At 43.3% G+C, this 12,719-nt stretch overlaps 1 protein-coding gene across 1 annotated transcript in view; it reads left to right on the plus strand.

The window, feature by feature from the left end:
• The window catches only part of TAPT1 (transmembrane anterior posterior transformation 1), a 59,534-nt gene extending 47,294 nt beyond the window's left edge, over positions 1–12,240 (plus strand). The window contains exons 8-14 of the mRNA XM_025289659.3: positions 668–748; positions 2,064–2,173; positions 3,583–3,642; positions 4,158–4,226; positions 7,232–7,308; positions 9,231–9,391; positions 11,452–12,240. Of these exons, the coding sequence (XP_025145444.3) occupies positions 668–748; positions 2,064–2,173; positions 3,583–3,642; positions 4,158–4,226; positions 7,232–7,308; positions 9,231–9,391; positions 11,452–11,669 (776 nt within the window). The 3' untranslated portion in view covers positions 11,670–12,240. The remainder of the gene's footprint in view (positions 1–667; positions 749–2,063; positions 2,174–3,582; positions 3,643–4,157; positions 4,227–7,231; positions 7,309–9,230; positions 9,392–11,451) is intronic.
• The last annotated feature ends 479 nt before the right edge of the window (positions 12,241–12,719 follow it).

The following is a 12,719-nucleotide window of genomic DNA, read 5'->3' on the forward strand; positions in this document are numbered from 1 at the left end:
GATTACATAGTATCTTAGATGCTGATAAGAAGATAACAGCTTAAAAAGTAAACTGTATTAACTAGCCCTTAGCAGGAATTTAGTTCTTTGCTTTTATTAAATTCATTCAGACTAAGCTCAGAATACTTAGTAATTAATGTGAATATCATCATGAAACTAATTTTTGGCTTATCTTATTCCCCTAAGTTCCCTTAGTAATGCTGTTGGCTTTGTTAGCTAGCTAAAGGAGTCATCCGGTTGGTTCTTGTGTTCCAGACCTGAAATATTTACCAGATTGGAAGCAGTCTGGGAAGCAGGGGTTTTATGTTACCCAAAGTCTTGTATTTTACTCTCTGTTTCTATATTTTTCTTCTTTTGTAAAATAAAAACAGTTTCCTTATGTCCCCAAAGACCGCTGGAGGAATTTGACTACATCTGACCAGATTGATGGTTTGAACATTTTTTGAGGTTTGTAGAGAACTGGCATTTCTGTAGGATTATATTGGTGAAAGAAGTAAATGGCTTGCCAGTATAGCACCACCCTATAAATAAAATATTTATTTCACAGACATTAACACTGTAATATAATTTCATCATACTCTGACTTAAAAGAAAATTATTTTGGATACATACTATAGTATTATTATTTATATACACTCTACTATTTTTATGTTAAACTTTTTTTCAGATATTAAGGAACGATTCACAAATTATGTGCTTTTGCTAATAGTATGTCTGAGAAACATGGAGCAGTTTTCTTGGAATCCAGGTAAGGAAGTCTTAACAATTATGGTGCCTTTCAATTTTACTCTTGAGCGAAAAATCATTCTCTTCCGTGGAATAAAATGAGTACGCAGAAAAGTGCAGGAAACTCCAGAAGCCTTTAGCTGGTCCATTCTTCACATGTAGGATGGGTTGACTATGCTCTCTATGGGGTGGTGGGAGCTAGACCCCCTGCAGTAGTCTTTGGCCCAGCATGGAGCCAGTGATAAAGAACCTGCCTGCCAATGCAGGAGACGCAGGTTCGATTCCTGGGTGGGGAAGATCCCCGGAGTAGGAAATGGCAGCCCACTCCATTGTTCTTGCCTGGAGAATCCCATGGACAGAGGAGCCTGGCGGGCCACAGTCCGTGGGGTCGCAGAGTCAGACACGGCTGAGCGCGCACAGGTCCCACAGGCCACGTGGCATCGCTGGAGCCGCACACCCAGTGGCCCTGCTGAGCATTGCAGCGTAGACATTTTTCTCTCTCGCAGACGAGGAAACTGGAACTTGTTAATAGACCATTTCCAGCGTCAGGTAGCCAGTCAGTGGCGGAGCTAAGTGTCGAAAGATGTCGAGGTGCCCTGGCTAAAGCTCAGGACCATGTGAGACATGCGGAGACCTCCTTCCTGGTCAGCAGGTGGAGCCCCAGCCCTGCGCCCTCCACCCGCGGTCAGCTGCCCCAGGCCGGGATTGCTGCTGATCCCTGCCAGCATTTCTGATCTTCCTGCTCTGTCCCCTTCGTATATCCTCCTTCAAGGCCTAAGAAGGTTATCCTGATGTCTGCATTTGTTAATCAGGCACTTGGTACTGAGTTCACATTATAATAAATATGGTAAAGGTGAGCAAATTTGGCAGGTTACCTCTGTATGACGGTGAAATAAAGGATGAATCAGTATCATTGAATCTTAGTGATCAAAGAGAGAAAAACAGTTCAGTTGACTTTAGTACCTTGTCCTCCCAGTTACACACTGTCACACCGAGGCAGCCCCAGAGGCTTAGACAGAGCCTCCTCACTCACCATCCCACGTCGTCCTGTGCCTCTCCTGGTTTCAGGGAGAAACCGGGCTCGGCTAACCCCGGCACCCACCTCAAGGCTTCCTCTGTACCCAGCACTTGTTGAATGACTTAGCCTTTATCCTGATAAGATAGGACTCTTCCTGATAATTAATTCTATGCCGGTTCTCTCTCCATTAAGACTTGTTGAAAATGTTCTAGTTTTGCCCCGTGGAGAGTGCACTTTTCTCTGGTAGCCTGTGATAGGATGTTACGGATTCTGTTCATATCACGAGATGTAACTGTCTCTCTTCTCCCCTACTTTATAGATCATCTCTGGGTGTTATTTCCAGATGTCTGTATGGTGGTCGCATCAGAAATTGCTGTGGATATTGTAAAACATGCTTTTATCACAAAGTTCAATGACATCACGGCAGATGTATGTATTTTAATAGGCAATTCAATGTTTGGTGTTGACTTCTGATTAAGTATCATAAGGTTGTAGGATAGCAAGTTAAATTTACTGAATTTATGAATATGATAGAAAAGAACTACATTTTTAAAATTAGAATTATAATTTTAAATTTCTAAAAATGATTTTGCTGCCAAAAGTAAATTATTTCAAAATTAAATAGTTCTGCTTCTGTACTTTTGGATAGAGGTATAGACTGATCAGTAGTTGAAATCAGGGTGTCACTAAAACCATTATAAACTGTTAATACCATCATAACCTGTCTTGTTAAACTTTTAAAAGTCACATTGTTCCTACTTAAAACATTAGATACCAAAACTTCTCTCTTTGACTAGATTGTTTAGTATTTTATATTTTAAAGTTGATTTTCTTTTCTCCTGTGATTATTAATAGGTTTTTGGTAAGTCCTAGAAGACAAACACCTTATATTTTTCTACTGAAAACATTTGTTGGAACTTTGAGCAATTTGCTTTGTTACAGCCAGGCATTTTGTAGCATTTCCAAAAATAGAAATGTGGCTGTAGGCTTGATATGAACAAAATGAGGCCTACTCGCTGAGCCATCCCACCAGTCGAGTTTTCAAGAGCAATGCTCATTCCTCCCCCAGGCCCAAAATGAATGGTAATTCACCAGTATCTCAATTTGGTTTGGGTTGTGCATGCTTATTGTCATATTTTAAAAGGCAAAGACTTAAAATGCAATGCAGTGCAGCTGCTACAATCGATGATGGGATTATGGCATTTCTGAATGTTTTAATATCCTTGAATAAAAGATGATCACGCAGTTTCTGGCAAAGGCCGGATACAACAATTTCACCCTTTACTCTCCTGGCTTCCTTTTCATGGGACATTTTCTCAGCTGCCCAAGTCAAAACTAATAGCCTTGATTCAAGTATTTAGTGTGTTGTAGTGGAAATGACAGTGTTACAAGTGCTTTCAGGACCACTGTGTTCTCCAACTCAGCTTAATATCATACTTAGCATTCACTCTTCTAAGAAGACATCATTATCATTAGACATACAGTAATAATTTTTAAAACTGTTCATTTAATTTAAGTGTTCAGAATTATTTTCCGTGCCTTGCACTACTTAAAATAGCCACTCTTCCTAAAAGTCTAAACTCTCAACAACCATAATCATTAAATACTTATCCCTCTTTAAAAGAAACCTTTAAAAGGCCTTGAACCTATCAAGGGGAATTGAGGCTCTTTTTCACTCTTATTGTAGGTGAACAAATAGGGAAAAACTACCCAGAGGTCACTTGGTTATTAGCACCTCCTTCCTGGCTAGATATTGAACATTTTATCTACAAAGTAAATCTTTCCATGTTCTATATTTGCACTGTATTACTTAATACCTCATTCTTATTTGTCTTTAGGTTTACAGTGAATATAGAGCCAGCCTTGCTTTTGACCTTGTTAGCAGTCGACAGAAAAATGTAAGCATTATATATATATATATAAAAGGCATAATCTGAAGTGAACTGAACAATGGTTTAATTAATTAATAATTAATTTTTTGAACAATAGTTTAATGTAGCATGGGATATTAATTACAGGAAAGCTAGGTAAACCACCTTATTTCTGTTCTTGACACTAAATGTTTACAAAATAATAAAAATAATGCTAATACTTATTACATAGGGTACGATTTCTGCAGCATTGTAACAGTTATGCAACTTTGTATTTTAAACTTCTTATGAACATTTAGATCGCTTCATTGTTTTACTAAATTTCAGTATAGGTACTAGGGTCTCTTCTTACTCACAGTCTCACCTGTTGGGAATATTTGCTGGTGATGAGTGAATTGTACTTTTTTTTATTAAGTTTGAAACATTTCTTATTTTAATTAAGATAACAAGAAGAAACATGACATGTGAGCACAGACAGCATTCCTGTAGCTGACTTTTCTGATGAATTCTGTCCCATAAATCCCTTTCTCCTCTGTGCCCAGGCGTGTACCGACTACAGTGACTCGGTGGCCCGGAGGATGGGGTTCATCCCGCTCCCACTGGCTGTTTTAGTAAGTCGTACGCTTTCTATGATGAGATGACCGTCATTAAAGAATATGAGTAAATGGATTATCAATCAGTTTGTTCTAAAATGACTTGATAGTAAAATTAAAGGTCCATGACGTAGAAGGAAATTTTGTTTTAAATTATAATATTTCCCTTTTGGATTTTGAGCCATTTAATGGATAAAAGATGTTAAGGCATATTTTACATGATAGCTTTCCTAACACTGGGAATATTCATTTTTGCTTATTCATTTGGCAGTGATTTTTCTTTTTGAATGGAAATACCTAGTGATGGGCATTGAGTGGCCACTGTAACACGTATTGGTGGAAGTATAAGTTGATCCAACATTTCTAAAGAGCCCTGTGACCAGTATTATGCTTTGATGAAGTAATTCCAGTTCTAGGAATTTCTCCTAAGAAAACAGTCATGAAAGTCAAATGGTGATTTATAGGAAAGGTTATACACTACAGTAGCATTTATAGTAGTAAAAATTTGGCAACATGAAATAGATTAAATAAATACAATATGCTCAAATGAAAAACTATTCTGTATTCATTATAAGTACTACTTCTTAAATTTTTTTCCAAAGTTTTTACAAGGGAATTTTCTGCCGTTATACACAGGAAATATCATATATATTTTTAAATAATGGCACTGAAACTTACTCGATCAAAAACATTAGTCATCAACTTCTGATATTTTAATGAATTGCTCAGAACAGCCTTGCAAATAGTTACTGTAATATTTAATTAGGGCTCTAATAATGTTAATTAAGAAGATTTTGCTGGCTGCACTTATATTTTATTGCATTCCTTTTTGGCTAACTATTCTCACATCAAAACAAATGCAGCTGTCTTTTCATTGAAGGACATCTGAAGTTTTCCAAAGACGCAAAGTCTCATGGAAATGAAGAGATGTATAAAAACGTTTTGGTCATACTAACTGTATTTTTTACCAGCTTGCCTAACTTTTTTTTAGAGGATGAATGATTAATAGATTTAATGTTATTTAAACTTCAGCAGGACTCCCCAGATAAACACTTCTAAATGTTTTCAGTTGTGTTAGTACCTTGTTTTTATTATATACAAATATGGCTTTCTTTTGCTTAGCAAAAGGAACTCCTAGAATTTTGGAAAAACAGAAAATTCTGAAGAGTGAAATTATTTGTTAATGGTTTAAGAGATTGATAAAATAGAATTTAAGATTTTTCCTATGTTTTCTGCAACTGGAAAAAGGACACATACAGTGTGAGAATAAACCTAGGCGGCTTTTTTTTTTTTTAAGGATTAGTTAAGTGGCTGGATTAAAATGTGGCCCTGCTTTACCAAATAATAATTTGTCTAGTAACTTATTTACCAAAAAATTCTGATCATAATTAGTATGAATTTTTTAAATTAATATCTTTAGATTTTTCATCAATCTTTATTTTTTAAGTGAGTCTTTATGGTTGTTATACCAGAAGATTTAAGTTTAGTTAATACTTGATTAGCAGAACACTTCTGGGAAATCTCCTGTAGTTTCAAAGGGGATTATGGAGCTACGTGCAGACCTGGGGGATTTTCTTCGGCAGTGTTGTTCTCCCTGAGCACCAGAGTGACAGCAAAGCTTTGGCAGAAACCTAGGGCCCCTGAGGAGTAAACTGAGGCCTCGGTAACCAAGCCAATTCCTGCAGTAAGGCCAAGAGTAGCGGTGTTTCCTTGTAAATGTTACTTTAAGTCCTAGAATGAGTTCATATCCAAGAAAAGTAGATCATATTAAGGTCTCAGGGAAATTAGACTTGGGACATACGTATCTTAAAGTTGCCTAATAATATACTGGGTAAAAACAAAGTCATTGAAAGCTCCATTTGCTTTTCTTATTTCTGAACACAATTCTAGAACCATATTACTTTCCGTCACAAATGTTTGATGGCAGGTCATTTCCCCGTTAGAGACTGAGACAGACGTTTTATCAAATATATGTGACGGTTCATTCTGTCTAGCTCCTCCCAATTGCTCTTTTATTAAAAGCATTTTAAAAATATCATTTGAAATGTTCTTGTGTTATTTATTTAATTGAGACTCCTCCATTTGAGGATGACATTACTGAATAAGGTTGGTTATTTTCCCTGATTTTCTGTTTTCACGTAGCAGTCCCCGCATACCCTAATGTATGTACATTAAGCTGAACCTATAACATGTGTAAATGCTTTTCAGTGACAGATCCCATCAGATTTATTCAGCAAATGTCCAGAGATGGTGCTGTTACTGTCATGTTTCTGTGAGATAAGTAAGAAAATATAAGATCCCCTGGAGGAGGGCATGGCAACCCACTCCAGTATTCTTGCCTGGAGAATCCCATGAACAGAGGAGCCCGGCAGGCAACAGTCCATAGCGTGCAAAGAGTCAGAAATGACCGAAGCAACTTAGCAACCATAACTCTCCAAAAGAGAAATTTTCTGGCCTTTAAGTAATTAGTTTCGTGATAGTATTTAGTTTTGTTAAACAGTACACGCCTCCTGAGGGTTCCCCTTTCTCTCTCGCTCAGCAAGTCCTCGGGGCTCTTAGAGAGTCAGAGAACAAAGGACAGGAAAAGCAGGGACGAGGGAGATGCCACCAAGCGCTTCCAGCCCCGTGCGGACGCGTGCAGCAAGATGAGTCCGTCTATATGTTCCACAACAATTTTTATTTTTAAACTTAACTAATTTGCATCTCTGTTAAGTACAGGTAAACATGTTAGTCACGAGCTGGGTGCAGTGTCTGACTTTAGAGTCAGCGGTTGAATTTGGCATTAGCGGGCATTTTAGATTTGCCCAAAGAATCTAAATCTACCATAAAAGGTTCCACAAGCAGCCAGGTTCTGATGTGAATCGACACGTCCCAGAACTGCTTTCTTGGGTTTAGACAGAGGCCACAGGAAGGTGCCCGGAGTGTTAAAGTTGCGTGGAGAAACCTTCTTTTACATATTAACCCATAACTCTGGTTGTGTGTTTTGTTTATGTGATTTGTTGTTTCGGTTTGTTTCTGGCTAGCTCATCAGAGTGGTGACAAGTTCAATTAAGGTGCAAGGAATCCTGTCTTATGCCTGCGTTGTCCTCTTCTATTTGGGGTAAGATGAACTGTTCTTTAATATGTTTTTGGTTATACAGTAAAGCGTAACTGCAAAGGGCTTCCCAGCTGGCGCTGGTGGTAAAGAACCTGCCTGCCAGTGCAGGAGACGTAAAGTGGTGCAGGTTTGATCCCTGAGTTGGGAAGATTCCCCTGGAGGAGGGCATGATCCACTGCAGTATTCTTGCCTGGAGAATGCCATGGACAGAGGAACCTGGCGGGCCACAGTCCTTAGGGTCGCACAGAGTCGGACACGACTGAAGCGACTTCACACACACACACACACACACACACACACACACATAAGTGCACAATGTAGTAGAAGTTAACAGCAACCAGGTCACAACTGTCCTGGGATCTCCCTTGACAGCATGTGTCCCCAGATGTATTTGTGACTCAGTTAAATTCTGGCTAAATTAAATATGCTATCTGGCAGAAGTATTGATGGCACTTTAGATTGTATTTTAATCTTTTAATGAAATCACTTACTTAGAGTCCTCCTTATTTAAGGCTTAAGTTTCACCCATGTTTTCTTTTATGAATAAATTTGCCATTATAATCAGATGTTGTTCTGTGTTTTAAAAAATGTTTTTTTCAACTATGTTTGCCACACTAATTATTAAGCACACTCTAGGCCTTGTCAGACAGTAAAGAATCTGCCTGTAATACATGAGATAATAATGGGTTCAATCCCTGGGTTGGGAAGATCCCCTGAAGAAGGAAACGGCAACCCACTCTAGTATTCTTGCCGGGGAAATCCCATGGACAGAGAAGCTACAGTCCATGGGATCACAAAGAGTCAGATACCACTGAGCACACGTGCATGCGTGCGTGCACGCACACACACACACACACACACACACATATCAATGTGAAGAGTTTTCTTTTTGTTTTTTCAGAATTTTTGCCAGATTTATTTCAAATGCCTAAAAGTATTATGTACCTTTTGGCCCAGAAATCCCACTTCTGTAATAATAGAAGCAGCATGTTAGAAGTAACCTAAGTAACCCGAAATTGAAGGCTTCGGGGGGCTGTGTTACATGATGGCCAGCACAGTGAGGCTTTGCGAGCCGTCACGGTCAGCTCAGTGAGGAGCACTGGTGGGTCGGGGAATGTTCCGGACGTGCTGTCATTTACAGCAGTGTGGTCATACAGCAGAGCTGGTTGCATTTCCATGTGCCCAGCGCTGTTCTGCAGAGAGGCAATGGCACCCCACTCCAGTGTTCTTGCCTGGAGAACCAGGAACGGGGGAGCCTGGTGGGCTGCTGTCTATGGGGTCGCACAGAGTCGGACACGACTGAAGTGACTTAGCAGCAGCAGCACTTTTCCAAGCATCTTACCAAAATCACCCCTTTATGGATTAACTCGTTAGGAAATTCACTGAGATCCACACAGTCCTGAGCAGTGGAGTCAGGACTTGAACCCACACGCTCAGCCCCCAGAGTCTCTGCTCCGGCTGTAAGCGCCAATCCCCCACCGCCTTCTTAAAGAAACCCCGTTTCTGGAGAGCGAGAGGTACAAATAGGTGTCCGTTCAGAGCACAGGTGACCGCAGGCGCGTATGCCGGATGTCGCGTGCTCTGCACTGCAGGGGCGCTCTAAGTTTTGTTGTTGGTTTCCATCTGCGTTTGCTAAATGTCTTTGTTTTGTAGTAAGACAATACATATTAGACAATTTAGCACCAGGTAAGACTTCTAAGTATAATTTGTTCTTATAATGAAAACCAAGGAGTTTTTTCAAAAATGCTTCCCTGGGGTAAAGAAGCCTCCAGAAACTCAGGGTTTGCATGAAGAACTGGTCCTGTGGCGCCCGGGTGGTCCTCCATCCCTGCACCTCCCCTCCTCACCAGCTGAGCTGGGGGTGGCTGGGCCCCATGTGCAAAGACGGACCCCAGCAGCACATGGTGGTTTCTTTCCGATTTTAGGTTGATCTCCCTGAAAGTCCTGAACAGCATTGTCCTGCTGGGGAAATCCTGCCAGTACGTGAAGGAAGCCAAAATGGAAGATAAGTTGTTTAACCCTCCCCCGGCCAGCGCTCCCGGCAAACCGTCCAGTAAATCACAAAACAAGTGTAAACCCTCCCAAGGTGGGTTTGGCTCTCTGTTTATCATCTCTGTGAATCATTACCTAAAGAATCAGTTGTCTGAACTCTCCATGATAAAAAAAATCACCGTTGAGCAGCGCTTTCAAGACCAGATTTTGCTTTGCTCAGCTGTGGATTTTTAGTGTTTATGCTGAGATCTCATGGCAGGCACCCCTGGGGAAGAGCTCCAAGACTTTTTCTGTTCGTCCCTTGTTCAGTAGATGGTCGTTGGGTGCCTGGTACCTTGCGGGTCCAGGGATAGCTGGGCTGCAGACAAGATGGTCAGGGGAAGAGCGGGTAGATATGCACCGTGTCGTCAGGGAGAGCGAAGCAGGTTTGCGGGAGGACACGTGGGGTGGGGGCTCCCCAGCTGTGAGGGGCTGGGGTGCAGGCTGCACATGCAGAGGCCTCGGGCAGGGACAGCAAAAGCCGAGGAGGCCAGAGGGCCCCGACCCCAGGGGAGAGGGACTGGGGGGTCTGAGAGCCCTGACCCTGGGGGAGAGGGACTGGGGGTGGAGGGTGCCGAGAGCCCCGACCCCAGGGGAGAGGGACGAGGTGGGCCCGAGGGCCCCAACCCCGGGGGAGAGGGACTAGGTGGGGGAGGGAGGTGGCAAGAGGCCGCCCAGGGCTCCTGCGGCTCTCGTGAGCACCTCGGCTTCTGCTGTGTGGGAAGGGGCTGTTGGAGAGAGGGGGGCCGGGATGCAGGGTCACTCTCAGTCTCTGTGGGAAATAGACTCGGGAAGGTGAGCCCAGGAGTGGAGGCCAGCGGGAAAACGCCCAGCTCGGCGCACGGGTCACCGTGGGAGCGGTGGGAGACCAGATTCCGGGTGCATCACCAGAAGCACAGGGCTTGCTGGCGAGGTCGTGCCCTGGAGAGAGCAGTTAAGGATGGTCCCAGGATTTCTGGCCTGGAAGATTTGCAGGAATGACTGGGGCTTAATTGTTGTCAGTGGACAGCAGTTCCACGTCCACATGAGTATTTATTCAGATGACTTTTAGTTTAAATGATTTACTCTTCCGTGCCTGTGCCAGGCGGTATATGAGACACTGGAGCTACAGAGGTAAATAAATCAAGCTTTGGGACCTCACAGACTGACAGAGGAGACAGCAAGAGTGGCTGATCCAGATCGGAGAGCAGTAGGGTTATAGAGGGGACGGGAGGAGGGGGTCCTTCCCGGAGCTGGTGAGGCCTGAACTGAATCCCAAAGTGCGAGGAGTAGGACCTGGTGCGGCGGGGAAGGGGCTCGTCAGGAAGGGGACCTGCGGGGTCCACAGTGAGGCGGCAGAGCAGAGACGGGTCAGTGCCCGAGTGCGGCGTGTGCCCGCAAAGGGGCAGGAGGTGAGCCCGCGGGTGGGGCTGAGACAGGGTGAAGGGGTGCCGAGTGCGGCACCGTGCTCCTCTCTCTATCGCGGCCCTGTGTGTGTCAGCGCCTGTCCAATCCTCCGTCTTAACCAGGCACCATTTGTGGGGTGTCACTCTTAGCCCGATGACGCTGCTCAGGTAAGGGCTGCATGTACGATTCAGACATGGGTGGGTCCAGGCCCCCAGACTCTGGATCCCCATGGCCGTTTGGGGTTTTGTTCATTGGTGTGTTTTTAATCTCCGATCTGAACTTCTCAGAGGTAAAATGCCGACTCTAACTACCGTGACCACGCACGAGAGGCGGAGTGGTCTGGAGTCTGCTCAGCCCTGCTGTCCTGGGTGGGAGTCAGTGTTTCAGGTCCGCAGCAGTCTTCTTAGGACCTGCTTGTGTAGGAAGATGCTGTGACACAGGAGTTCTGATTTTCCCCACATCCGCTAACAGTGCTGTTTGTGGGCCATGGTCCACATTATACTGTCATATACAATTTTGGATGAGAAAACGGAAATAGTATAGCCTCTTGAGTTTCATTGTAAGCTATAGGGTTTATACAGCATGCTGTTAATATTAGGCTATGATTTGCTTTATCCGAAAGCACGGACAGTTGACACTTTATTTCAGTCCCACTGTATCGGAAAGTTTGTGGTTATGGTAGGCTGGCGGGACACCCTTTTCTAATTGAACGGATCTGTTTTTCCGCAGAAGAAACCCTGTCTGCCTCAGTCACCAGCCAGCCCACTCATCAGAAGGAAAATGCGATCCCGCTGCTTGTGACGAGCAGCTCTGATCAGCTTCTGACCACCCCGGATGGCGACGAGAAGGACATAACACAGGAGAACTCGGAACTGAAACACAGGTCCTCAAAGAAAGATCTGTTAGAGGTAGACAGGTTCACAATTTGTGGAAACCGAATTGACTGAATTCCGGAGCTCCGGGTGCCAAAGACGCAGTCCCGGGGCCCCAGATGCGGTGCCCCTTGGACGGACAGATGCTGAAAACGGCACTTAAATATTTATTTAAGAACTTAACTTATTGACGGAAAGCAAATCTTAGTGTCCTTCTTCTGGTGACATGGTCTGGCTGAAAGTCAGGTCACACGGGGCAGCCAGCAGTGACCTCCAGCCTCAAGCCCTTGGACAGATGGATGGCTCAGGAAGGGTCCCTCCTGCTTGGGGAAGCCGCAGAGTCACCTTGGGCCCCGCGGGAGTGACCCCACCACCCCCTCTGCTCCGTCACTCTGTGCTTCCAGAGGGTGGGATTCCACCTCGAGTCTTCCTCGGCGTCAGGATGCGCTGGAGACGGTGGAGTTCTCACATGACGCTCCCATTTCCAGCCTCATTCTGTTCCCACAGTTTTCAAACTTCATCTGCCAAAGCATTAAAAAAAAAAAAAGAAAACGATAATTAAACTTAAGATAAATGTTCTTACCACCAGAATACTCTTCGAAGATGTATCTGAATTAATCAGAATAAAAAGCTACCTTAAATGAGACATGATGGATAGTAGCATTTTATAGAGGGAAAGAAAAACAAACCCTTAAGCAAGTTTATTTAAAAAATATGAATGAATGAAGGTTTGCATCACAGAAAATGTTTCCTAATTTTTCAGCTTTACTCTTCACAGCCAAACATGAACTGTGTATTGTGTAATTGCAGTGGATAAAATAGGAATTCCCCTACAGAAAGGCACTTTTATACTGAGAAAAGCAGAGCAGTATTCATTTTCAGGTAGAGTTAACTGGTTTCCCTTTCAAATCGATTGCTTCTTAAGTTGTTACTGTTAAAAAGGTTTGGTGTTGAACAGGCTGAGGAACCATCAGAGGACAAAATTCAAAGGTATCAACTTCAACTGGGTTTTTCAAGTCCCAGTTTTAAAGTCAGCCTTGTGTGGGTGGGGCGGCATCTTGCTCGGGCTCCCAGAAAGAGTTGGTCTGCCCGTCTGTCTGTCTGTCTGCGTGCCCGCACCTGGCC

The sequence above is a fragment of the Bubalus bubalis genome, chromosome 7, assembly GCF_019923935.1.
Source record: "Bubalus bubalis isolate 160015118507 breed Murrah chromosome 7, NDDB_SH_1, whole genome shotgun sequence".
Classification (NCBI taxonomy): domain Eukaryota; kingdom Metazoa; phylum Chordata; class Mammalia; order Artiodactyla; family Bovidae; genus Bubalus; species Bubalus bubalis.